General features: G+C 53.9%; 2 protein-coding genes across 8 annotated transcripts in view; both read right to left on the minus strand.

Annotated features, from left to right (window-relative positions):
* The window catches only part of TMEM63A (transmembrane protein 63A), a 33,216-nt gene extending 19,625 nt beyond the window's left edge, over window positions 1–13,591 (minus strand). Inside the window, exons 1-7 of one of the 7 annotated variants that reach the window (XM_087424414.1) lie at window positions 13,421–13,506; window positions 10,033–10,210; window positions 8,247–8,446; window positions 5,740–5,819; window positions 3,844–3,910; window positions 3,034–3,071; window positions 117–259 (exon numbers count right to left, since the gene is read on the minus strand). In XM_087424414.1, coding sequence (XP_087280540.1) covers window positions 117–259; window positions 3,034–3,071; window positions 3,844–3,910; window positions 5,740–5,819; window positions 8,247–8,432 — 514 coding nt within the window. In that variant the 5' untranslated portion in view covers window positions 8,433–8,446; window positions 10,033–10,210; window positions 13,421–13,506. Of the gene's footprint in view, window positions 1–116; window positions 260–3,033; window positions 3,072–3,843; window positions 3,911–5,739; window positions 5,820–8,246; window positions 8,447–9,363; window positions 9,547–10,032 lie in introns of all 7 variants that reach the window. The other 6 variants (XM_087424416.1, XM_087424413.1, XM_087424415.1 and 3 more) reach the window with 6 other exon arrangements.
* Window positions 13,592–17,029: 3,438 nt separating this feature from the next.
* Window positions 17,030–19,533, minus strand: LOC101398058 (left-right determination factor 2). The gene is made up of 4 exons (XM_087424234.1): window positions 19,284–19,533; window positions 18,580–18,661; window positions 17,723–18,208; window positions 17,030–17,301 (listed from the first exon to the last, which is right to left on the minus strand). The coding sequence occupies exons 1-4, from the start codon at window positions 19,531–19,533 to the stop codon at window positions 17,055–17,057; spliced, it is 1,065 nt and encodes a 354-aa protein (XP_087280360.1). The 3' UTR covers window positions 17,030–17,054.
* Window positions 19,534–26,475: the final 6,942 nt, after the last annotated feature.

A 26,475-nucleotide genomic window follows, 5' to 3' on the forward strand; every position in this document is an offset into this window, starting at 1 on the left:
CCCTCTCACATCTGAACGTGGGCACGAATCCTGGGGTTCTGGTCACCACGATGAGCCCTTCCCCTAGGGCTGCAGCTCTGCCCGGGCCCAACTCAGACAAGACGAGGGGTCCTTACCCAGCAAGTCTCCCGAGAGGTTGACGGGCAGGATGACACACAGAGACAGGAAGCTGACCACCACCAGCAGGAAGATGATGTGTTTCTGGAAGGACAGGTAGTGGATGGCGTCCTCCCCACACCGCTCGCGGATCTGGTCATCGCTGGCAAGACACACACACGGGATCTCAGTGAGCAGTAGTAACAGGCCGGGCCCGGGGTCTTGTACGGATTGTCTCATTTAATCCCCATGACCGTCCTGTGAGGCAGGTTCTCATTTTATCCATATTTTTTTACGTATGAGGAAGCAGAGACACAGAAAAACTGCATAACTTTACGGTCACATGGGTTATAACAGCAGAGCTGTGACAGAACTTCAGAGCTGCCCTCAGCCCCACAGTCCTGGGCATGGGAACCTACCACCACTACATCTGACAGCCCTAGAAACATTTGTGCCCACATCTGCACGTGGGTGAGGTGTGTAAATACACTCACCCACAGCCCCTCCCGCGTCCATGGACAAGAAAGCCACCTACGGTGCCTGCGGGGCAGCCCCTCCTGAATGAAGCTGGGGGGAGCCCCGGCTCAAGGCCTCATCTCTTCTCCGTCTCCCCTCAGATGAGCTGGGAGAGAGAGGTGCAACCACTGCTCTAAACGTTCCATGGCTCAGTCCATCCTGCTGCCCCCGCCACGTCCCTGCCATGGCCCCAGAGATGGGGGGTGACTGGCTCCGCCCTTTCCCACCCTCAGTGCTGCATTTGGAGGCTCCAGGTCACTGGGGGACCCAGAAAATTCCGGGTTCTCACAGCCAGACTGCCGTGCTATGCAGGGAGCCGGGGGATCTCCCCCTTTCCACTCTCCTGAAGGGTCCTGCTTCCGGAAGGCCGGGAAAGCACTGCCCTGGGAAGAGTCAGGGAAGCCAGCACTGCAGCATAAAAAGGCAGATCTGAAAGGTGTGGAGCGTGGGCTGTGCGCTCAGACAGACAGACGGACCACAGTGGAATCCAGCTCAGCCCCCTCCGGGAGCGGGTCACGGGCTCACTGAGGCTGGGACCTGAAGCAGGGAAGCTACTGCCGCCAGGTCCCCGGAGACTCAGCAGGTGCCCAAGAGGCGGCAGGACGAGGCCCCCGACGCCGCGCCCGCACCTGGCGGATGCTCGGAAGGATGCTCGCTAACGTGACTCCTTTCTACCATTTACCCGGAGGACGAAGCTTTGCAATGAACTACACTGCTCTCACTTCTGCCTAAACCACCAAATGACACACTTTGCAAAATACGTGCCTACGAAACAAACATTGAGGAAGATCAAAACCAACAAGTCAGCAGTTTTCAGTACAGTTTTCCATGAGATGCTCTTCTGACTTCCCTATCCTGCTGGGGAAAGGCCACTCAGAAGGAAACGGAGAGGCCTCTTTACAGGTCAGTTGTAACACTGGCCACGAGCAGCTGTTAAAACTTAATTGTAGCTTCAAAAAAGCCAAAGGGCAGTCCATTCTGTGACTAGAAGAGAAGAGAAGCAGCACTGGGAGTTGAGACGGAAAAATACGCCTGATACGGCACTAAAATGACCAAGCAGAATACACAGCTGCACCCACACGACAGCCCCACTCGATGTCCACGCGGAGGGGACTGGAGGGGGACACGGAACAATGAAACAGCAGGAACGGCGAGGGGAGCGACTGCACTGCAAACTTGTCAACAGCCTTGCTGGTTACCAGGAAAACGATGAGCCTGAGTCCTGGTTTTGCCCCACCCGGTCCAGGCTGAGAGTGGGTCCACAGCCCAGGGGTAGGAGGGGTGGTCTGAGCCCCCACCAGCAGAGGCCATGGAGAGCGGCCCTCCAAAGGAAAACAAGCTGTGGCATCTTTCAGAGGTGGGTTATGGTGACTTACAATTCCTTCTTATTGCTTCTTTTCTGTGTGTGATGGACTCGATCACAGTGACTGTATCACTTCCAACATGAGGAGGAAATGTGTCCTAGTGACACGCTTTGTCAGGGGCAGGGAAGGGTGGTGTTGGCAAATCCACCTCTCCCACCACGGGCCCCTCCCCTGTGAACCCCCTCCTCCTGCCCCCTCCTGCTCCAGACCAGAGGTCACTGTCTGCTTCTCCAGAAACCCTGCCTCCTGCCGGTTCCCGAGAACAGCTCCCACCCAACTCTACCGTTTACAACATGCTCTCGCGCGTACTAATTCATTTGATTCTGACAGGGCAGATGCTATCCTCGGCCCCTTTTACAGTTGGGGAAACTGAGGCCCAGAGAGAGGGACTTACCCAAAGTCCTATAACTACCATATTTCATCAATTCTAAGACGTCCTTTTCATATTTCGACCCCTCTGAAATGGGGTGCACCCTAAAGTCATAGCTGATCACAGCCTAACAGGCAGCATTTCGCATCCCCAGTGCTGTGTACAATAAGGCGTGTGTGACAACGATGGCTCCTTAGACTCGCTGGACACAGCAGCAGGTGGCAGAGCCGAGACCCACGTCTTGGCTCCTCCACCACATGAGAGGAGACCACCCAGCTCTTAATACCGAGAGCCTCTTCAGGATTTCTCTCCACAGCCCCAAGTTTTGAAAAAAGAAAACGTTTAACCAAGTGAGCTGAATGTATCACGCAATCATTATTTCTCCACTTTTCACTAAATCAAAGACATGCAAAACGGCCTAGAAGGGCTTCCACCCAAATATATCAGTGTTAACTATTAGTAGATAAAACTCCCGCCTAAAGCAAAACATTGGTTTCAATTAGCTTGCGGGGGGCAGCCTGGGCCACCTGGATTCTCGGCCCCCACACACTGCCTCAGACAAGAACTGAAAAGAATCTAAGAGACCCCAGCGCCGGGCCAGGCGTCTTGGCTCTTTCCTCCTGTTTGGCCCAACACCCAAACAGACCCGCCCATACAAACACCCCCAGCCGCCCCTGCTGAACCCACCTCAGACTGAAGATCGCCGTCAGCCAGGGGCAGCATCCCTGGAAACGGAGAGAACGGGGGTTAGCTTCCAACATCTTTGTCTTTGGGAGGCAGACAGAATCATCGTCTTTGACATTAAATAACCATTAACTCCTCTTATACAAAAACAGGGCTTTTGTCCCAAATTCAGCAAGTGACTCCCTTGTCTCACACGTGACAGAGTCTGCACACTCCCAGTCCTTCAAAATATGCACCTGTGCCTGGAAATCTGAGGAAAACCTCTCTAGTTCTGACAATTTGTGGAGTTACACATTTCCCTTCCCATTTAGAGAGGGAATAGGGTCAGTAGGTTTTCTTGTCCATCGCGTCTCTTACACTTACTACTCCCTAAAGCCGGACTGTTACCAGCTGGGAAAGACAAATATTCATTCATCATTCGTTCGACAATTACTCAGCAGCTCCTGGGTGTCAGGGGCTGGGGAACAGTGCTGGGTAAGACACGGTCCCTGCTCACATTTGGCTCATAAGCTAGCGGGCACGTTAACAATTAACTGTCCCAGCAAGCCCTTACAAGTGCTGGGACCACAGGGGATTCCGCAGCCCGCTGCCTGAGAGTCAAGTCTCAGGGTCCTGGGTCATCCAGCTGCCCTCTTCCCTGTGGCACTTCCCGACTTCAGGAGCCTCTGTCAATGCAGAGAAGAGCTCTCACCAGCAGCTGCCACTCGAGACCGGGGACTAGGTTAGCACAACTGCCCTCTCTCCGCCAATTCATTATTGCCCATCCCTGCCCCACCCCCCCAGCCACAACACAACTGTCCCTCAAATACCAACCAGCTCGCTTTCAAAGTCGTGTTGCCCTGAGGAGGAAGACGACGATAATCTCTGGAATCTGGACCCACTAGAAACACAGAGGAAAAAATGACAGATAATTCTTTTAAAAAGTCTAAAGACTTATGTCCAGTATCTTGCTGCCTCTTAGAGTTCAGGAGCAGAGCTACTAGCCCCCAATGGCTGGGACAAAATATAACCCACCCTGTGAACAATACAGACGAGGGCAATGGCCATCCCTAGGTGTGGCAAAACAAACTCTCTGTTATATGGGATGAACACTGTGGGGTCAGCACATCATGGACCATCCTGTGCCCACACCCTGGAACCTCTGCATCGTGACTGGGTGACCTAAAGTGACTCCAAAGTGTTGCCTGTCTACAATATTTCCCAATACAGCAAATGAAACTTGGAATATACTGTATTTTATCAAATCTAACACACCACTGGTTGTAAGGAGCACAATTATTTTATGAACCACTAAGAAAGAAAAAACGCTGTTGATTAAACTATGAGCACCATTGATAATAAGTTACATCCCAGAGACTAGAAAATGTCAAAATGTGCTTTTTAGAGTTGATGAACTATGACATTTTAATCAGATCCTTTCTTCTGAGTAACCCATAAAAATGGCCCCAGCACTAGGAATTTGAAGTCTTTGCAATACGTTAATTTTGCTTCTCTCTATTTTCCTATCCTGGCTCCACCATCCCACCTCTAATGGCATAAGACATGGAGAATCTTAACCCTCAAAGCCGTTATGGAGAACTGTCTCACTTGACCCTCACAGCCAGGGAGGTGGCGGGGTCTCCTGACGTCCAGTGCTCTACTCTATTGCGGGACACAGCCCCTCCTAGGGGTGAATGTGCCACAAATGCATGGGATGTCCCAAAAGCTCCCCCCACCCCCACAACAGGCTAAGGCTCCAACACAGCTGAGTAGGACCTGCCACCTGACCCCACGGTTAACGCCCTGGTGCTTTCGCAAATGCCAGAGCAGAGACTGTGGGGAAAGAAGGTGCGTTTACAGATACACCCCTCACCCCTCCTGCACAGACCACATTTCAACACAGGAGCAGCCTGTGGAGCAAGAGTGGAGGGTCGACCTGGAGAACAGCAGGGGAGGCTCTGGGCGGGGCAGCCTGGGCCAGTCCCCGTGTCTTCCCCACTCGCTTCCTATTGCTGCATCCGACACCAGCGGTGCATCCTGCAGTGTTCGACAGCTGGCTGGAGCTGAAAACTTCAGTGGCGCAGATCTGGCATTCATTTTCCCCCTTCAGGTGACGTGAGCACAGAGCCGTCAGAGCCCAGGGTGCAGGTGGAAGGCCCTGAGGTCTGGCAGAGGGAGTCTGTGCTTTGTAACAGACTCGCCTGAAGCCGGCTGAGTCAGGGCCATCAGCCCGCACTGACCAGGAAGGAGGACGGGAGCAGCTCACCCACGGCCCTACCGCCCTTCTTAATCCGCCCCAGCTCATCCCTGGCCCCAACTAATGATTTTCAAAGAAGGTACACTGGAAAATATTCAAGATGAGAAAGAAACTGGCATCCTAGGCTGACGATGAAAGCCCTAACCATCGAAAGCAATTAGATTCCTCCATAGCCTGAAGCCAATGAGGTTCAGAGCCATGGCCAGGCCAAAGCCCCAGGAGAGAGCTGGGTGTGTGGGTCTTGGTTTCTCATCAGATAATGAGTAATGAGGCTGACCTCCCAGGTCTGTGGTGAAGAGCAGAGACACAGTTTCTGGTACAGGCCTGGCAGATACACTCAAAGAACACAATCTAATATCAGCGTCATGTGTGGGCCCTGCCTGGTGGGCTTCACAAGCCCCCATCCCGTCCCAGTCACTCACACACACACACACACATACACTCTCACATTCCACGTGATGTTTCTTTCTTACCTGTCTGCTTCTGACACCAAGGCAATACGGCCATAATCCCAGAATCTTCTTCTTATGATGGAAAACACCAATATTAAAAACTAAAAGGAGAAGAGAAACCAAGTGAAAACATATGGATGATTCTAATTAGAAGAGACAGCTGTCTCAGGGGCAAAGCCCACCTGCCTAGACTCAGTAGGGCTAGAAGGGCCTTGGAGATCACCCAAATCCAGAGAGGGTACTGAGCTGCCCAAGGCCACACAGCTCAATGGCCCGATGCTTTGCTCACCCCCTTCACCAGCTCCCGTCGCCTGTGTCCAAGTCACGAAGGCCAACGCCGAGCTTGCTCTGGTGCCCTCCTAGTCAAGCTCACCTGTCCTGTCCTTTGCTCTCAAGGCAGCATCAGCAGCCACGACCTTCCTCCGCTCATCTGCCTTCAGCGGCCCCTGAGCAGGAAGGCAAGGTCTAGCCTCACAGCTGCCCTGTGGACCTGCGCCCTTCCTCACTTCAAACAGAGTTTCATTTTAATTACAGAACCAAGGTCAGAGCACCCCCAGGCTGAGCCGGAAGTGGCCACATCTCTACTTAGAGTTTGGTTCTCCTGGAGGCAAGCCCTGTGGATGCCCAGCACGCAGCTGGCAGGAGACGATGCCCACCGAGGACCTGGTGCTCTGGCCGGCTCAGCCCCCACTAGCTGGGGCCCTAGGTGTCTCTCTAAACCACTTTTAGCTCTAAAATTCTGTAAATTCTAGTCTGTCTCCTCTCTCCCTACACGTCCATCTTGGCAGGTTCTCGAACCTCTTCCTGCCTCTCTCTCTCCCCTCCCTGGACAGGCTCCCTCCTTCAAGGTTCAGGAGGTAGAGAGATGTTTTCATTAGCATATCCCTGCCTGCCCCAGTCAGGAACTGGGGTTTCAAATGTGGGTTTTGTTTTCCTAAAGGGAATCCAGGGGGCCTGGACCCCAGAGGGGCTGAGTTCCCGTGGAATTTTCTCAGGGTGGATCAGGAAGTTGGTGATACATTTTCAAAGGCAGGTGAGTCGTGTTGTAGGATAAACAGGAAGGCTGCTCAGCCAGTGCTGCCCTCTCTGCCCGGCTGCTGCTTCCTAGGCTCCTGTGGTGTGGCCATCTCCCACGTGTCCATGTTTCCCAGGCCCCTCTGGCTCTTATGTGCACCCCCATAACTTCCTGCAATAAAAACCCACCCCCACCAGCACACCCCAGTGGAGAGCCACTCTCTCCTCCACTGATCCTGTTCCAGCCATACCTACCCCACCCGCCTGGGGCCCTGCCCATCTCCCTCTCCAGACTTCTCACCTTGGCCCAAACTCTCCCATCCCTGAAGATGCTGGATTACAGCTCTTCCATTAATCCCACTGACCCCCAAATCCATCACCACACTCCCGCCTACTCCCCGCTCTCAACCAAGGCTGGTACATATGAGAGTGTTCTCAACCTGCAAATGGGTTTTAGCTCCAAGAGATGGGTTATTTGACACTTAAAATAGCCCTTGTTGAAAAACGCAACTCGAGTAGCATACAGGTTCCCTCATCAGCCCATAAAGGACCAACAATGTAGCATAACTAGTGCAACAATTCAGACCACAATCCCAGGCAGGAAACTGGAAAGAGAAGCAGTGGGGAACTCCCTCTCCCCTTTCTATGAACATTTTTGTGCCAGCAAACTCATGTTTGATACCCACTTCCTCTCAGGGACAGGGCCCCATGCTACCCTAACTCCCCGTCCCCGAGGCCCCGCCCAAGCCTCGCCTGTGGCCCAAAGCAGCCCAAGGGAGTCTACTCCCTCCTCCCCCATCTTGCCCCCTGTACTCAGATGGTCTCCACTGCATGTTAGGAGAAGGCATGAACAGGGACCGACCATTCCATGGGCATTTATGAAAAGAAGGTGCGCCTTAGCCCCAGTAAATTTCACTCAACCAATGTTGAGTCAGCACAGGGAAGAAAATGGTGTATTTCAAATTGGAGGGACCTTTGGGAACAAGCAGGTCTACATTACAGAAAGGCCACCTGTGAGGTCACTCTGACCAGGTCTGCCTTTCCCCAGCTTTCTCCACGTCTCATCCTCTAAAAGGCCCAGGGACCCCCTGGGGAACAGGAGGTGACATGTATAAATTGGGAATAGCAGCTGCTCTGATTCTAACCCACACTCTCCATTCACATGCCTCCTCCCTGTGTACTGACCCTTCCCGAGGGCCTTAAACACACGACAGGCTGATAACTCGGTAATAATCCAGGGAGCAGGCATGTGTGTTCTTTCCACACGTTGCCTCATTTAATCTTCTCCAAAACTCTCCGAGGTGAGAATTATGACCTCATTTTACAGAGCAGAAACCTGAGGCCCAAGAAGCTATGGAACACGACCAAGGTCACAGAGCTGGTAAGTAGCAGAGATGGCATTTGATCCAGGTATGTCTGGCTCCTCGCTAGAGTTTCCCAGAAGGCCCTGGGGGGGTGTGCCTGGGGTCAAACCAAGGAGTAAGGTGGGGGGTATGATTCACGAGGGGTCTCACCAGGAAGCAGCAGAAGTCTATGAGCAGGACGGTGGGGATGCCACCGAAGTTGACCCCCTGGAGCACAGTGCCATTTTTGGCTGAGTTGTAGCAGTAGGAGTCATTGGGCTGGTCCCCGATGCCCAGCCGCCCATGGATGGACACCTCCTTAGACGGCCACAGCTCCAGGAATGGGGAGTCGGTCATCGCGCCTGTCCTCCCTGGAGAACAGCACCAGACGCATGGTCAGGGCTGGAACTCTCCCGCAGTTTCCCCAGCCAGCGCTGGCAGAGCCAAGGGTGGGTGTCTCCTCCAGGGGCTGGCAGGGCGCAGGGAGCCAGCAGCAAGGACTCAGGGAGAGCAGCAAGGACACCACACCCCCGTGTGCCTGGCAGAGTCTACAGAGAATAGCTCCATTGTGGAACAGTCCCGAGGGTCAGAGGGACGGGCGGATGGCTCATCCAGGACACAGCGGGCAGCCTCCCTGGGCGGGGGGACCCAGAGGAAAGGGAAGGACAGGAGCTGCTGCGGCTGCCTGCTTTAGAGGTGCCGGAGCTCCTGCAGCCTCAAGGACCACTGCTGGGAAGGTGTTCCCGTGGGAGCCACTGGAGCCCCAGAGTCCAGGCAGGGGACAGGGGTACAGGGAGGGAGCGCAGAGGACAGCGCGGAGACACAGCAACGAGGGAGAAGGGACACCCAACAATGCAGAGCTGGTGATCCACCTGAGCCACAGACGAGACCCTGTGCCCACTGCGCATGGTATGTCAGGCTGGGACCTCATAGACAGGCCCACTGGACACACTTGGAAACGGAGGCTCAGAGCTAAGAGCCCGCCCCAAGATTACCGAACTGGTTGGGGCAGAATCAGGTCCCACACCCAGCCTCCAACTCCCAGTTCCCTTTCTGCTGTGCCACGTTCCCTTTCTGCTGTGCCACGCTCCCTCTCCAGCCCGCTGACGACCACGCCTTAGTTCATCGAGAGAGGAAAGGCGGGGAAGGGGCAGCCGGAGAGGAGATGTGGGAACGGAGAACACGGAGGAGACAAAGAGGGGGTGGTCGAGGGCGGGGAGGGGGTCTCAGGGCCTCCTCAGGGAGCGCCCCCCCTAGCTCCGCCCTCTCACCCCTGCACTCCTGGTACCTTTGGTCTAAAAGGAAGGCCCAGCATTTCCAGAGCAGACCAGCTCCAGGCTGGGGGCTGACCTTTCCTTTCTGAGGCTCCTGGCGGCCCTGGTGCAGCTCATGGAATCTCCAGTGTCTGTCTCCCGACACCAAAGGCCCAGAGTTGGTGCCCAAGTTCTGGCCTCTCTCACACCGTCTGCGGCTGAAGAGCCAGCAGAGATGCTCAGCAGGCCCTTCCTCAAGCTCCCACCTCCCCAGTCTGCTGAAACCAGATCCTCAGGGGACTTCTGCTGCTCTTTCTATGGGTTATAGTGAGAAAAACCTTGGGGAAAAGAAGAAAAGGTACGGAGAACCCAAACAGATGTTTGGACTACCTGGTAATGCCGGTGATGTGTATGTATGTGTGTGTGCGCGCGCGCACCCGCGTGTGGCAGGTCCAAAGGCATGGGAGGATTCCCCAGAAGGCCGAGGCACTTTCTCACCCCTATAAGAGACTTGGCAATGGCTGGAGGGTGTGATGTCAGAGCCATAGAGTGGTGGCTCTGAACAGAGTCAGGAAAGTTACCTCTGGGAGAGAGATGGTCTTGGCTTGCCCGCTTTAAACACCACCCAGTGGCACCACTCTGACAGAACGTCCCAACCCAACACTGCGAGGCCAATGCCCGCCCCTCCCTGTCCCCACACTTACCAGACGCCTGTGGAAGGATGGACTGTGGATGAGTCCTTGGAGGGGTCCTCAGTGGGAGCTGGCTCTGGCAAAGGCAGCCGCAGCCTGGCCACCTCTCAAGCTGCCTCGGCCCCGCCACTCATTTCCCGTAGGGCTTCCCTGACCACAGGGTCGGGGGCACCAGCCTTTAGAGACCCCCCTGAAGGAACACGGACGGCCAGAGTCATGTGGGAGCGGCTGTTTGCCCGCTCAGGGGTTCTGGCCGGACCCCCAGCACATCCCCCTGCACTCACTCACACCTGCGCAGTGTCTCTGAACTCAAACGCTCACCTGGAGCCTGTGGTTCTTCCCAAAGGGCTCCCTCCCGCCCTGGCCCTCTCCCCCAACTCCCAGAACTGGTTCCTGCTCCACACTCCTCTCCTCTCTCCTCATCCAGCATCTCCTTGGACTCCACTTCTCCCCTCTTTTCTAACGGCTCCAGGCCCTGCTGGGGCCAGGGCAGTGTCCCGTCTCCCTGCCCCCCAGAAGCACTGGCGGCTGTGGGCTCCAGGTAAGACTCTGAGCATAAGACCTCATCCGGGTCCCAAGGGCAGCTGCTGCGGGGAAGGGGAAGGCTTCCCAAGGTCCCCCAAGGGCTAGAACCAGGAAAAAGGAACTCAGCAGAACAAACAAGGAAGGCTTGAACAGTGGAGTGGAAAGCAAAACACATCCCTGTAAAATGCTCACAGAGGGAGCACTGTCCCTGGAAAGGGAGGGGCTGCAGTGGTGATGCTGGGGGCGGGACCACTCTCCCCAGTGCTGCTTTATGGCGCTTTAGAAAAGCAGAGGCCCTGTGGGAGGAAGGCACCTGTGGCTCCTCTTGCCCCTTCAGCCCCAGTCACACCTCTAAGTCACTTCCCTCTTGCCAAATAGGTCCCCTGGGTGGTTGTACACAGTTTGATGAGAAGAACTCAGTGAGGTCAGCCAGCAAATACTACCAGCCTGGGATGGAGCCTCAAGGCTCCTCAGGTGGTGGCCTGGCCCTTCTGCACCCTCCAGGTGAGGAGACCAGGCGAGGGCACAGCTTCGGGGGCCTGCAGTCTTTCTCAGACCTTTCAGCTCAGTGGTAGTCTGTCCCTGCCCGTTACACACATAAAGTCTAGATTCTGCCGAAACATCACAGGCTCTCCAGGGCCAGCCTGTCTGCATCTTCCTGAACAGGCCGCTCTGAGAGGGCAGCCCTGCCAGGCTGAGGGGGAGGGGAGGAGAGAGGGGACCAGCTGGCAGTGACAGGGAGGGAGCTGGCTCAGCGTGGGAAAGACTGATAATGCTGGGCAGAGGCCAAACCAGCAGGGAGGCCCTGTGGCCACAGGGGCCCTGCCTGGCCTGTCCCTTTGGCAATATTCAGACATCCCATATTTGTTAGATATGCATATGCAAATATCTAGCACTTATCCTTGCCTTCCAGAGAGCTCTCTATTCATCATCTCATTCCTAGCCAATACCCCGAGGGTAGGAAAGCCAAGAATTATTGCTGAGGCCCAGGAGCCGGGTGAGCAGCAGGTGACTCAGGCCCCCAACTTAAAGCCTAGCTCAAGTCCACACCCCAGAGTCTGGTTGTGGCCAGTGGGAGAGAGAGCTGAATCCAACAGCTGTTCTCAAACTTGCCACCAAGTCAAGTGCCAACGCGAACCCACTGCCCACCCGAGCTGGCAGCATGGACTACTCCCTGCAGCACACTTGACCCTCTAGGCCTCCCTTCCAGAAATGCTAGCAGAATGCTGCAGGAAGTGTGTGAGCATTGTCGGCTCTGGTAAGAAAGCCCAGTACAAATTCAGGGTATTTTTATCATCACAAATCTTTCCGTTCTGTTGCAATGATAGCAAGACCACAAGGAGCTCCAGCCCTTCTGCCCCGGGGAGCTACCTCTGATCTTCCAGACGCAGAAGAAGGCTGCAAAGTCAACGCAAACTTCTTCCAGTACCACCAAACAGGGCCCAGGAACCTGGACAACTGTTCACCTCGCAGACATCAGCCCTGGAGCGCCAAGGAAGTGGCGTAGCCTCTGGCTGCAGTGGGAGGCAGTGTGTGCGCCCCAGTCACCTGAGCAGGCTCCTGAGTTAGGGTCACAGCGCCATGTCCCTTAGACAAGTGGCTTAACCACTTCGTGTCTTGGCTTCCTTTTCCATAAAGTGGGGACGATGCTGTTTCTCTTACAGGGCTGTTGGGAGGCATACACCTGTTACAATGCCCACACAGGACTCAGCCCAGGGCCTAGCTCTAGTGAGCACTCAAAAGCTGTTTGCTTTTCTCTTAAGTCACCCTCCAGCTAATGAGAAACACAATTGCAGGCCCCTATCTGATGTTCTTCCTGGTAGAGCCCAATGAACAGCCAAGAGAGACCTTTGCGCCAACGCTCAACAAACAAGAGGGTGTGTGAAGGGAACAGGAGGCCTCTGCTTCTGTTCGCATGCACCTCAAGGCAGAAGCAGACTCAGGACTCTCTGACAGGTGTCAGAGGAGCAGAGAAGAGAGAAAGAAGCAAGGCATGCAGAAGAGAGAAGGGGGAAATGAGTCTTTCCTCACCCCCTGTGAGTGTCTAACGACCTGTAGGAGCCAAGGCCTCAGAAAGGCCCAGGGATGCCTCCCGCAGCCCCCTTGCACCCACCGGCCGGGACTGGTGAGCACAGCCACTGGCTTAACCTCACTTCCTCCCTGTAGGGGCTGGGACACAGTCACACCGCTTCAGGGTGGAAGGAAGCTCACAGGTCATTTGGTCTACCACGCTGTCAACTGCTGCCCTTGAGGACACCCCCTGGGGCTGAAAGATAGAGGCCACCCCAAAGGCTCAAGTAGCCGGTCTTATCAGGTACTGGAACCCTGGGGTTTTTGGTTTCCTAGCAGAGCTCTCCTCACTCTCCCCTCCCCTCCCCCAAGCCTCCAGGTTCCCTCCTGGGACTCCACCAGGGCTGTAGGAGCGGTCACTGAGGGACAGCCCCAAGTGGTTTCCACCTTCCCAGCGGCAGGGAACTCGGCGCCTGGCCCCTGCCCAGACCTGCCTCGCTTACAGTCCGAGAAGGAAGAGTCCCATGGCTGCGCTTCTGGTTAGGCTGGGAGGTCAGACTGCAGCAGACAAATCCCCAGAGAGCGGGGAGGGGAAGAAGGAGGGGTCAGCCCTAAAAGCGAAAAGCTGGACCTCGGAGGGGGAAGGCCCAAAAAGCTGTCAGGAAGAGGCGCGGGGCTGGAATGGGGGCGCGGGGTCTGCACAGCCCCGGGACTGACCCTTTTCACCCACCCACTCCTGCCTGGGAGCGGGGGCCGCGCCCCAGATCCGGACACTTGACGTGGCACCCCGGCCTAGCGCCCTGGTCCTGCGGGTCCCGGAAGGCGGAGGGCGACTTTCCCCTCCTCACGGCCCTGCCCACCTTACCTGCGGCGGTCGCGCGGCTGGCCCGGCCTGGGGAAGTTATCTGGCTCCACCTGGCCGGGTGGGGCGGGGTCCTCACCACTGAAAAGTTACAAAGTGAAACTCCGGCGCCTCCTGCACATGCGCAGAGCTGCGCCCACGGCTTGCCCAGTTTGGAGCCTCCCCCGGCGCCGCTGTCCGCCCAGACGCCGCCACCCGCGCCCCGGGCCGTGCGCCCCTCGGCCCTGCTCCGCCCCGGCCCGGCCCCAGGGCCGCCGCTCAGCCCGCGCGGCTCCTCCCGGCCGTCTGCTGGCGTCCAGGGGCCGAGGAGGGCGCCGCCTCGGCGAATTCCTCTCCTCGGCCCCCGCACGTCCCCATTCCCCGGGCACCTCGGGGAGACCCGGGCCAAGCACAGGGGTTCGCGGCCCGGGGACGCGCGCGCGGAGAGCATCTGCACACGTCCTGATCGTCCCTGGATGGCACTGAATGTCCTCGACGGGCTCTGAGGCCCGCCCGGGGCAGTGGGAGGATGGGGAGCTGGGCCGGCTCATCCTGCACCTCGGCCGCCAGGGCCGCTGCGACAGCCCGCGACTGCGCCGCCGCTCTAAGCAGCCGGGACCCTGAAAGCCCCGAGGTGCTCCGTTTGGCCCCAAAGGGAGATCGCAGTGTTTCCAGCGGCTCTCCGGGTCCCGGGCCGCCGGGGGCACCGATCTGGCCCGGCTCGCTGAGCGCGGCGTGTCTCCGGGGCCGGGTAGCACGGTGTTTCCAATGAGCCAGTGGCCTCGGCGCCTGGACTGGAAGCTCGCCGAGGGCACCGGGCTGTGCACCGCGCAGGGCGCGGGACGGGGTTGACACAGGACCGCGTGTCCTGGGGAGCGGGAGAGCGCCACCTGCCTGCCGCCGCCGCCAACTGCCCCCCAACGCAGGCCTGCGTTTCCGCTTCTGCAAAACCAGGGGCTTGGACCAAAGCTTCCTCTCAGACCCTTGCTAGCACTGAAGATCTCCAAGTCCTGAACAGCTCTTCCCTCCGCGCACGCGCAGCTCTGCAGGGCCTCTGGCCTCTCTTCGTTTCTGGGCTTTCCTCTTGTATTGTAATGACAGAGGGATTCTCCTTGCCTCCCCGCTGTGGCTCTAGCACCAGCCTGGGGCTCTCTGGGAGTTGGGGGGGGGGGTCTCCTGCCTCTCCTCCACTTCTTTTCTGTCCCACCTGGCTTCCTCCTTCTCCCCTCCCCCTCCTTAAACCCCAGGCACTAGTTATTTCCCAGAGTTCGCCCTTGGCCCCTGCGCTCAGCCCCTGTCCCTCCCACCTGTGCCTGGACATCTCTCCTCTCCTGCTGTGTCCTCCTGCTGCCAGGGCCCCACACCCGACCTCCTGCAGGTTCCTGGGTGTGGCCCACCGGACTCCCCCCTGGCTCCTCAGACTGACTCTGTCCATTCTCTTCCCCCTCCCCACCCCTACCTGCCTGTCCTCATTCCTTCCCTGCCTCATTAATGCCACCACCACCTATCTGGTCTCTGCCGTGGGGTCCAGGGAAGGGCAAGATTCCAACCCCAGTAATTAGAATGGAGGAACCACTGACAAAGAGGAAAGTTAGGATCCTTGATTTCACAGAGGAAAGGGATTTCTAAATTTGATTTTCAATAGGTTATGTTTATTTCAAAATCAAGAGAAGGCCAAGATGGATGAGAATGGGAGTTGAGATAACCACAGTCTCTGTTATGTGTCAGGCAGACACATTTCCTTACATTTCCGGTAAAAGTACGGGAGTCAGGGATTGTTCCTATTTGATAGAGAAGGAAATGGAGACTTAGAGGATATAGGATTTATAGCTAATAAGAGCTGTGCAGACTGGCAAGGAATCTAAGCCTCCATGCCCCAGGCCGGGATCCTACATCCAAGTCACAGCTTAAAAGGCACTGTAATCTTGGCATCCTGAAATCTTATCCCCAACATTTCAACCTTCGCTCCCTTCATCTGCCCCAGCTCTAAAGGAGTGACCTCTCTTCTTGTAGTCCTGATCATGATTTGGACCACACATCTTTTTTTTCTTTTGTAGCAAGTAGAATTGAAATAGAGCCCACTCACTTTGCCCAGAAAAGTAAAAATGTCAACGACAATGACAAAAAGATTTCTGCCTCAATTCTAAGAGGACAGGCACGGGCTGGCCCCGTGGCTGAGCCGTTAAGTGCGTGCACTCCGCTACTGGTGGCCTGCGTTCGGATCCCGGGCGCCCACCGACGCACTGCATCTCCGGCCATGCTGAGGCCGTGTCCCACATACAGCAACTAGAAGGATGTGCAGCTATGACATACAACTATGTACTGGGGCTTTGGGGGGGGGGGGAATTAAGAGGACAAGCACACCAGAATCTAAATGCATTTCAATTCTACCTTCCTGTTACTTAGCTGAGACCTTGAACAAAGTCTTTTTTAGTTTTCTAATCAGGTTGATCTAATCCCTGTAGAACTTTCTAGTCCCTCCAAATTTGCAGGCTTCTGGGTCAAATATAGAAATAGAGAATAAAATGTGTTATTTGTTTCTTGCAAAATGCCCGTAGCATCTGAGATGGGAATGCACAGCCCTTCTTGATCCTGGGTTTCAAGCCCAGAGTGGCAGCTGGATCTCCCGTGCATACCACAGAGCTCAGCCCAGATCCAGCGATAGGACAGGGGAACAATGACAAATTGGGGTTTCTGCTCTTAGGTTCCAGAACCCACACAGGTAAGCGCTTAGGATAGAGTGCAGTGAATCAAATGAAGAATAGAGCAGACTGGGCAGGGCTCCCCAGGGCCAGGGAGTCTTGTTCCTGGGAAACAAAAAATTAGGAGGGGAGCTGACTGGTCAGAGGAAGCAAATTCGGCACCAAGGAGAGAGCACAGGCATTTGCCCATCAGCAGTGCAGCAATCGCCGTCTCTCCTGGTGCCCCAGGACACTTCTGACACACACGGAAGCCAAGACCTCAGTGGCTACACCCGCACCTACGGCTCCAGCTTCCTCTGCACGGGCGCCCCGTCCCAGGCGCAGCTGCACTTCTGCACCCTCACATTGGGCAGGCTGACCACCTGGGGCCTGGGCCTGCCTCCCTCCTGGAGGATGACAATCATGGGCAGCGAGGTCGTCTCCGAGGCGATGCACTGCCGCGGCCCCAGAAGCAGCCACTTGGAGGTTAGGGGCTCCAGGGGCTGCTGGCAGGTGCCCACACACTCATAGGCCAGAAGCCCCGGGGCTCCAGGACCCAGTTCTCAGCCCACTTCATCCCCTGCAGGTCCAGGTACATCTCCTGGCAGCAGCAGCGGGTGCCCTCAGTTACTAGCACCTCAGGGTCACAGTCGCCCTGAGCTCTGTGGGGGCAAGGAGAGGCAGAGTCAGAGGTCAGCTGGGAGGGCCGAGGTCAGGGGCCCCGGGCGGGGCCTAGTGGGGCATCGGGGAGGGAGATTTATGAGCCATCTCTCATTATGTTCAGATGCTGGCTATGTGTGATATGTATGGATAACTAGAAATAACCAAATAATAATAACTGATATTACTCCTAAGAGTGAAGGAGAAATTTTATATATTCGTTCATTGCCCTAGCACCCTGCAAAGGTGCCCTATGGATACAAGTTGAATTCCCTATTTGTCTCGTTCTCGGGGTTCACCCCCTGGACCCACAGCGCCTACCCGTAGTCCCTGAGCTCCAGGCTGTGCAGCTCCAGCTGGGGCTCGCCCCGCGCGCCGCCCGCCGGGCCCTGGGCGGCGAAGCGGACCAGCCTGTGGGCGCCGGAGGCCCGCGGGCCCGGGGGCTCGCTCTGCACAGACACCTGCAGCAGCAGCGGCTGCCGGGGCCGGCTCAGCTGCCGCCAGAAGCTCACGGCCTCGGTCACGTCGAAGGCCTGCCAGCCGCTCTCGTGGACGGACACCAGCCTGCGCGCCACACGGGGAGGAGCCGGCGCTGAGCGGGGCCGGGGCCGGGCTCGCGGAGGGCCCTGGGGCGCCTCTGCCCCCCCCTCCCCCCGGGGCCGGGCTCGCGGAGGGCCCTGGGGAGCCTCTGCCCCCTCCTCCCCCCGGGGCCGGGCTCGCGGAGGGCCCTGGGGAGCCTCTGCCCCCTCCTCCCCCCGGGGCCGGGCTCGCGGAGGGCCCTGGGGAGCCTCTGCCCCCCCCCTCCCCCCGGGGCCGGGCTCGCGGAGGGCCCTGGGGAGCCTCTCCCCCCCCCCCCCCCGGGGCCGGGCTCGCGGAGGGCCCTGGGGAGCCTCTGCCCCTCCCCTCCCCTCCCCCCCCCCGCGCTGGGCCCCGCCCCCTCCCCGTCCCCTCCCCCAACACAGACCCCCAGCCGCCGCCTCCCCACCTGGAGTCGATGAGGGCGGTGCGGTTGGAGCCGTCGTCGCGGACGTGCAGCCACTCGACGGTGACGCGGGCGCGGGGGCTGCGCGGGGACAGCCGCTCGTGCCTGCGGAGCGCGGCCCTGGGGACCGGCTCCTGGAAGAGGCGCAGCGCGGCCCCAACCAGCTCGCGGTCGGGCGGCAGCCGCTGCTCCAGGCCGAACACCAGCAGGTGCCGGGAGGCCTCGGACGCCAGGAGCCGGCCGGCCACCTCTGGGGACACGAGCGGGTCAGGGGCCTCTGCGGGCGCCAGGGGAGCTCTGAGGGTGGCAGGGCCCGGGGCCAGAGAACAGAGTTCCCCAGTCACCCACAGGGAGGAGTTGGGGCTGGGAAACTGGTGCGCCAGGACGGAAAGGGAGCTCCCCCTTCTCTGAAGAAATTCTGGGGCCAGCCCCAGTCTCCTACAGCAGTCGTCTGGAGTGGGGCTGTTCGCCGGCGACCTCCCCCTTCCGCTGGCCGGTCAGCTGGGGACCCTGAGCCAAGGGCTGGGGCTTCAGGCGCAGAGCAGACGGACAGCCTTCTTTAGACAGAGGGGGCGGGCAGGAAGGGGAGCAACGGGGGTGGGGGGCGGAGAACCCAGCCCGGGGAAGTCTGTGGGCCCCAGCTGACCCCGGCTGTCCTAAGGGGCAGAGGAAGAGCCCGACCTTTACTCTCCTTTCCCTCTCTGGAGAGGGGGCTCATGCCCCAAGAGGAGGAAGAGGGGCCGGGGCCTGGAAACAACTGAGCCCTGAGGTCAATGGTGGGGACAGGTCCAGCACCACTGTCAGAGGCCACAGGCAGCGTGTCCCTAACACCCGAGGCTCCAGGCTGGCGCTGTGATCACCGAGCAGCCCGCAGCCACCAGCACTCGCCTCTGCTGAGGCCTTGGGGACCGTTCTCCCTGTCTCCCCCGGGACCCGGCCTGGCTGCAGAGCCGGATGAGTGTGGGTCTAGCTCTGAGCGCTGAGGAGCTGAGCCCTGGCCCCAGGGAGTGAGGGGGATTCAGGCCCCACATCCCCAACAGGCCTTTTTTCAAACTATGAACTTTAAAATGATGAAATCGCCCCCTACATCCCATTATTGCCCACGACCCTGGGAAGTCTCACAGCCAGTTTAACCTCATTTCCAGAGAAGCAAACAGGCTCAGAGATGTTCTGTGACTTGTCCATGTTAGAACAACAAATGTCAGAGCTGAGAACTGACCAGAGGTCCTTTCTCTCTAAGGCAGCTCTCTGCTGAGGCCAGCCTCTGTGTCCACAGCACGAAGTTCTGGCCAGTGTGTCTTCTCCTCTCTGCCCTCCCCTCCTTCCTCTTTGCTCCCCTCCCTGTGGATTTCTGTTCTTGCCTGGGTTTTGGCAGCGGGTCCAGCCTGCACACTGGGTGGGGCCCTCAGTGCAGACAGGGGCCCAGGCCCAGCCGTCCTCACAGTCCACGGTCCCTCCTCACTGTCCCGTGGGCCCCGGGCCCCCAGACAGCCTCCCCGGATGGGCACATGCAGTCTCAGCCCCCTCCCCAGGGACCAGGGTGCAGCAGGGAGGGAGGCCTCACCCCGGAAGTTCGGGCTGAGCCTTTTCCCTCGGGAGTGGGCCCCGTGGCTGCGCTGCAGCAGGGCCACGTACTGGGCCCCCACGTGGGCCGGGGTGACCAGCTCCTCCACGTCGCCCTCGTCCAGGACGGGCACCTCACTGAGCTGCAGCTGCTGCAGCAGGCTGCCCAGGATCTGCTCCTCGGTCAGGGCCACCCCCGGGCTGGTCAGGGGCAGCACCCAGAGTGCCCAGCAGAGCCACAGGGGCTGCATGGTGCTGCTCAGGAGGAGGAGGGGCAGGGCAATGTGTCCCCTGAGGACGCTGCAGGAGGGTCCCAGGGGGTGTGCTGAGAGCCAGGCTGGGCCAGCTTTATAGCCAGCCCTGGGCTGGGCCTGGGCGGTGGGAGGGAGGAAGGAAGGGAGGTCACACCCCTCGGACCACCTGGGAGCTCAGCAGCCAGACAGGTCCCTGAGCCCCGAGGAGGGGCTGTCTAGAAAGGGCACAAAGGGCTGTCTGGACTGTGGACAGCTGGCTGCTGCTGTCTGTACAGAGGTCATGAGCCTCCTCCTGGGCTTGGGTGCCTGACCAGGTAAATTAAAAAGCTTGTTGCCTGGAGAAGAGCTAGGGATCTCATTCTGCTAGATCCCCTCTCATACCAGTCCCAGAGCACACTAGAGTCCCTGGGGTGTGACCCTGAGTCCTGTTCCTTGCTGTCACTAATCTGCGCCCTCAACACCAGGGCTCCCTGACTAAGGACCAGTCCTGCCTGCAGGGATGAGCGGCTGGGCCAGGTGCTCAGAGGGCTCCGGAGATCCTGGGCTGTCCATGGTTGGGAAAGCCAGTGTTCCCCACTGTTCTGGGGGGACCTTCCAAGGCAAGGGAGCCTGGGAACATTTAGGACCAATGGGGTTTTGTCCAATAAGGAAACTCATCCTTTCCTACTTCCTGGGTGTTCATAGGTTTAGAGATTAGAATTGAAAGGACCATTCAGTCTACCCCTTCCTCCAATTTTGAGCCAAGAAAACCGAGGCTCAGAGATGTGAAAATGTCCCCAAGCTCATACAGTCAATGAGGGATGCCAGCATAAAGTCAGATCTTCCAATTCCCAGCGCTAAGGTCTTTTCACGTCCTCCAGCTATTTCCAGCCGGAGTCCTACAGACTCACTGGCACTGGCCAAGTGGACTTGCCTCCGAGCCCTAAGGGACCAGTCACCTGCGAATGGCTCCGTTTGCTCGGAGCTGCTTGCGCTAGTAGAACGAGATTGGGTCGGAATAGCAGAGCTGAAAGTTTAATCATTGATCCATGAATGGAGGAGGCAGAGCTGATGCTCTAAAACACCTTCTCCCCGAAGGGAAGGTGAGCAGCGTTCTTATGGGATGTGAAGGGGGCATTTGGGGCATGCGCAGATCTTCCCTTCTTGCACGCGGCACCTTTTGCACAGGTTTCCTTTTGCGCTTGGCACCCCATCGCCATCTTGGGCCTTTCCGGTTTGGACCGGTTCTGCTGTTTGGCCACCTGACAATGTTCTACCTTGGTCCCTGTAAGCAAGCACAACTTAAAAACAAAGCATTAGACATGGAAAGTCTTTTAGGGACTTCTCTGGGTGACAAAATCCCTCCTCTGACCATGTCCTGCTCCTCATTCATGGGGGTCAATGGATGAAGGTCTGTCTTCCGTAACTACTTCCAGCTGACCAGGGGCATTGTCACTGGGGCCCATAGAGGAGCAGAACTTATCCCTAGCAATTTTTAGATATGTTTGGTTGTCACCGGGTTGAACTGCCAACCTCTCATATCCCTGGGTTAATACCAGTTAGAGTTTAATAGATTCTAGTCTTTTGCCAACAAAGAAAACCAGACAGTTTAGAATGTAAGGTCCAAAGAGTAGAAGAAGCAAAATAGCCACCAGAGGCCAAAAAAGTGGTGGAAACCAAGTCAGGCTGGGAAGAGCCTGTTCAACCGCATTCCAGATCTGTGTGGTTAGGTCTGCTTGGCCTTTTTCATTTAACCAGTTAGCCTGTCTTTGTAGCCTAGAGGTGCTGTGGGTATAGGCACTCCAGGGGCAGCATAGGTCAGGGTGAGGATAAGTATAGTCATGAGAGATGATAGAAGAAGGAGTCCCAGCACCTCCATGGGGGTAGGATGCCAGCCCACCAAGGACTTATCTTTGTGTCTCTGGAATAAGAGCTTCAGGTCTGAGAGGGGCTCATAGGAGAAGTCAGGAGGGCTTGGAGTTTCCAAGTCTTCTGGTTCGGGGGCTCTCTTGACTTGTGTATGGTGCACCCAAGGGGTGACTCACTGTAATTTTAGGGCAGATTGAGTGGTAAGAATCACCAGATAATGCCCATTCCACTTAGGAGTGAGCTGGTCCTGTGGGGTCCCAGTTTTCCATGTTTTTAGGTATAGCCAATCACCAGGCTAGAAGGGATGGAGGGCCAGGTCTGTTGGGCTGGTTGCCATACGCTGAGTGCCTTCACTGTTTTCCCTATCTGGAGGGCATACTCTAGCTGTTCTCCTGTACCTCTGGTATTCCCCAGTTGGCTTTTTGACCGGGAGGATTGGAGTGTTGCATGCTGATTGGCATGGTCTCCTGAGGCCTTGATCGATCAAATTCTTTATGCCAGGGGCCATGCTGTTTAGGGCAGTCTGTCTGAGAGGATATTATTTAACATTTGGGCTCTTCTGCCTAGGTTTTAGTTTGGCAATCATGGGTTCTTCTCAGATGGCATGTCCTGCTCTTCCTTGGGCCCAAACTCAGGGATTTACCTCTGGTAATTCCATTAAGTTTCCCTTTATTTTTTTATTTTTTATTTTTTTGTGAGGAAGATCAGCCCTGAGCTAACATCCATGCCAACCCTCCTCTTTTTTTTGCTGAGGAAGACTGACCCTGGGCTAACATCTGTGCCTATCTTCCTCCACTTTACATGGGATGCCACCACAGCACGGCCTGACAAGCAGTGCATTGGTGCACGCCCAGGATCTGAACCCAGGCCACCAGCAGTGGAGCGCATGCACTTAACTGCTATGCCACAGGGCTGGCCCCTAAGTTTCCTTTTAAATCTTTTGACTCAGTCCCTTTTGTCAGGAGCATAATCAGCTGGTGACCAAAGGCTGAGGGGACATTTACCTCCAATTGGTCCCCTTTCAAATAATTGGAGGCTCCTACTTTATGTAGTAGGTCCCTACCCAGCAAAGGAATAGGGCATTCTGGCACATATAGAAAGGAATGGGTTAACTGTTTTTCACCTAACTTGTAGCTTAAAGGTTTAATAAACTGCTTGTTCTCTGTGGCCCCTGATACCCCCACTATATTACACCTCTGGCTAGTAAGTTTGGAGATTTATAGCCAGATATTTGAGGAATCTAGAAGAATTTAAGATCCAGTCCAGTTTACAGGTAGAAAACCAAAACCTCAAAGACAATTAATAGAACTAGAATCTAATATCAACAAGTGTGTATTATAGTTTCTACTGAAACATAATTTTTTTCTCTAAGATCACCCTCATTTTTACCAAAGATAGCTAAATTAACACTCATTGGTTTGTAAAATAAATATAGTTTCAATAAACTTGGCCCAATTATTTACATAATTACAGCAAGAATAGCAATTGATCATATAGGCCCTTTTAAATCTGCTTAGCTGGAACTTTTTATGAGGAATCTCAGACTGGACGTTAAAGGCCTCTCAAAAGAAAGCAAAGCCAAGGACTTATCATCAGACTCAGCCTGTAATACCTATAGATTTGGGTGGATTCCTGTCTTCTCTTGAGGTTCCCCCAAATATCCTGAGATTCCTTGCACCTGTCAGGAAAGTGACATTCTTTACTCATCTGGTAAGGTTTCTGGGAACCCTGTAAACAAGGTACCAGGCCAATATTTCCGAGTGGCTTTATTCCATAAAGTCCAATCTTTGTTTCTTAGCTGTCTGGTCATGTCTGAGTCTGTTTGTTTCTCTCAAATGTGACATTCCAGTCAAAGTTTTGGTAATATAATCAATTTTCCAGTTGTGTCCTGTTTTAAGGAGGACAGTTTCTTATTGAACTTATGTAAATAACTATATTGCCACAAAAATAGCAATATTAACTCACTAGGAGTTTCCAAATTCTGGAGGGATAACGTAGGGAGAAAAAGAGAAATGTTTGAATTCTGCTTACAAAAGCTTAATTACCAAATTGCTATAAGTCATAGTCAGCTTAAGAGGAAAGAGAAAATTTTCCTTAAATCTGAAAAAAACCAAAACATTAAAAAAATCAGCAGTATCTCAAATGAAAAGTCGTAAGAATTATAATCATCCTCATCAGTTCATTCAGTCCTGTGTAATCAACTCTTGATCTTGATCTCAGGTTAGCACTTTCATGAAGTCATCAGTTTCTCCATTAGAGTTCTGTAATTTTTTTACCCAGATCAGTTTTATGATCTGAAAGTTTCAGAAACTTGTATTCTCGAGTAAGTGTCAGAGTCCTTTCCATGACTCTCTTTGAAGATGAAACATATTTGCAAAAGTAGAATAAAACAAAACTGTCTGTAAATGACAAAAGATTTTAAAATGGCAATTGACAAAGAAATTTGGCTATTTTTGTGACATACAACACTTTGAAGTGCTGACTAGAATTATGACTGATAACCAGGAGAGATCAGAATTTTAGGAATGTTATAGAATTTTGGAAACACTTATAATAAGATTTACCCCAACAATATCATAGGTACCTATGAAACAATGCTTAGTTATCCAGTTAACCACGGTGACAAAGATATTCAGGCAAATGCAGAAAACTAAGTAGGTATAAGAAAAACCTTAGCGCCTGTGATGAAAGACTTGATAAAATCAATACAGGAAATTTAATTCGATACAACATAAAATCCCTACCATTCTGGTAGACTTCTCAAAGACAAAACCTTTCATAATCTCTTTATCAAGAGCAGACTAAAAGTTATAGAAAGTGATCCTTTTTTTTTTTTTGAGGAAGGTTAGCACTGAGCTAACACCTGTTGCCAATCTTCCTATTGTTTTTTCCTCTCCTAAAAGCCCCAGCACATATTTGCATATCCTAGTTGTACATCCTTCTAGTTATTCTACGTTGGAGGCCACCTCAGCATGGCTTGATGACTGGTGTGTAGGTCTGCGCCCAGGATCCAAACTGGCAAGCCCCAGGTAGCCAAAGCGGAGTATGTGAACTTGACAGCTCTGCCACTGGGCTGGCCCCAGTTATTCTTTTAAGAGAGAGAAAAAGTCCAAATTCTAATTTTGCACCAGCTTACTTTTGACATTAAAACGGTTTACTTGATTAGATTTACTTCAATCTTAGCCAACTTGACCATGCATGAAACACTTTCCTCAGGGTTCTTCAACAAACCTCCTGTAACTTTCTTTTTACATTCAGAATTTGTCCCATGCCTTCTTTCTTCCCTCCTAGTACTTTAGGACAAATTTACCTTTCTTAACAAAACAAAACAAAACAAAAAAATTTACATTCTTTATACCTTCTTTACTGAAAACATATATTTTACTTTCCTTGAATACAAAGATGTCTTTCTTATTAAATTTTAGTAGCTTTAATCACATTTATTAATTAGAATTTTTAAGCCTTACAGACCTTAATTTTTATTTTTATTTTTATTTTTTTAAATTTTTTGTTTATTGCAGTAACATTGGTTTATAACATTGTAAAAATTTCAGGTGTACATCATTGTACTTCTATTTCTGCATAGATTACATCATGTTCACCACCAAAATACTAATTACAACCCATCACCACACACATGTACCGAATTATCCCTTTCACCCTCCTCCCTCCCCCCTTCCCCTCTGGTAACCACCGATCCAATCTCTGTCCCTATGTGTTTGTTTATTGTTGTTATTATCTACTACTTAATGAAGGAAATCATGTGGTATTTGGCCTTCTCCCTCTGACTTATTTCACTTTGCATTATACCCTCAATGTCCATCCATGATGTCACAAATGGCTGGATTTCATCGTTTCTTATGGCTGAGTAGTATTCCATTGTGTATATATACCACAGCTTCTTTATCCGTTCGTCCCTTAATGGGCACTTAGGTTGCTTCCAAGTCTTGGCTATTGTGAATAACGCTGCAATGAACACATGGGTGCATGTACCTTTACAAATTGGTGTTTTCAAGTTCTTTGGATAAATACCCAGCAGTGGGATGGCTGGATCATATGGTAGTTCTATCCTTGATTTTTTGAGGAATCTCCATACTGTTTTCCATAGTGGCTGCACCAGTTTGCACTCCCACCAGCAGTGTATGAGAGTTCCCTTCTCTCCACATCCTCTCCAACACATGTTGTTTCCTGTCTTGTTAATTATAGCCATTCTGACGGGCGTGAGGTGATATCTCATTGTAGTTTTGATTTGCATTTCCCTGATAGTTAATGATTTTGAACATCTTTTCATGTGTCTGTTGGCCATCTGTATATCTTCTTTGGAGAAATGTCTGTTCAGGTCCTTTGCCCATTTTTTAATTGGTTTGGTAGTTTTTTTGTTGGTAAGATGCATGAGTTCTTTATATATTTTGGAGATTAAGCCCTTATCAGAAGTATGGTTTGCAAATATCTTCTCCCAATTGTTAGGTTGTCTTTTCGTTTTGTTGATGGTTTCCTTTGCTGTGCAGAAGCTTTTTAGTTTGATGTAGTCCCATTTGTTTATTTTTTCTATTGTTTCTCTTGCCCGGTGAGACGTGGTGTTTGAGAAGATGTTGCTAAGACTGATGTCAAAGAGCGTACTGCCTATGTTTTCTTCTAGAAGTTTCACAGTTTCAGGTCTTACATTCAAGTCTTTAATCCATTTGGAGTTAATTTTTGTGTATGGTGTAAGGTAAGGGTCTACTTTCATTTTTTTGCATATGGCTATCCAGTTTTCCCAACACCATTTGTTGAAGAGACTTTCTTTTCTCCATTGTATGCTCTTGGCTCCTTTGTCAAAGATTAGCTGTCCATAGATGTGGGGGTTTATTTCTGGGCTTTCGATTCTATTCCATTGATCTGTGTGTCTGTTTTTGTGCCAGTACCATGCTGTTTTGGTTACTACAGCTTTGTAGTATATTTTGAAATCAGGGAGTGTGATACCTCCAGCTTTGTTCTTTTTTCTCAGGATTCCTTTAGCTATTTGGGGTCTTTTGTTGTTCCATATAAATTTTAGGATTCTTTGTTCTATTTCTGTGAAAAATGTTGTTGGAACTTTGATAGGGATTGCAT

The sequence above is a fragment of the Ceratotherium simum genome, chromosome 36 (genome assembly GCF_057802395.1).
Source record: "Ceratotherium simum simum isolate JZ-2026a chromosome 36, ASM5780239v1, whole genome shotgun sequence".
Classification (NCBI taxonomy): domain Eukaryota; kingdom Metazoa; phylum Chordata; class Mammalia; order Perissodactyla; family Rhinocerotidae; genus Ceratotherium; species Ceratotherium simum.

What these genes read in the sequence shown, in the direction of transcription:
- LOC101398058 (XM_087424234.1), bottom strand. Translation starts at nt 19,533, where the DNA reads ATGCAGCCCCTGTGGCTCTGCTGGGCACTCTGGGTGCTGCCCCTGACC. An exon ending in GCTCAGCCCGAACTTCCGGG is followed by an intron (nt 18,662 to 19,283) that starts GTGAGGCCTCCC and finishes CCGGCTCTGCAG; the next exon opens with CCAGGCCGGGTCCCGGGGGA. An exon ending in ACCGCCCTCATCGACTCCAG is followed by an intron (nt 17,302 to 17,722) that starts GTGGGGAGGCGG and finishes TGTGGCGCGCAG; the next exon opens with GCTGGTGTCCGTCCACGAGA.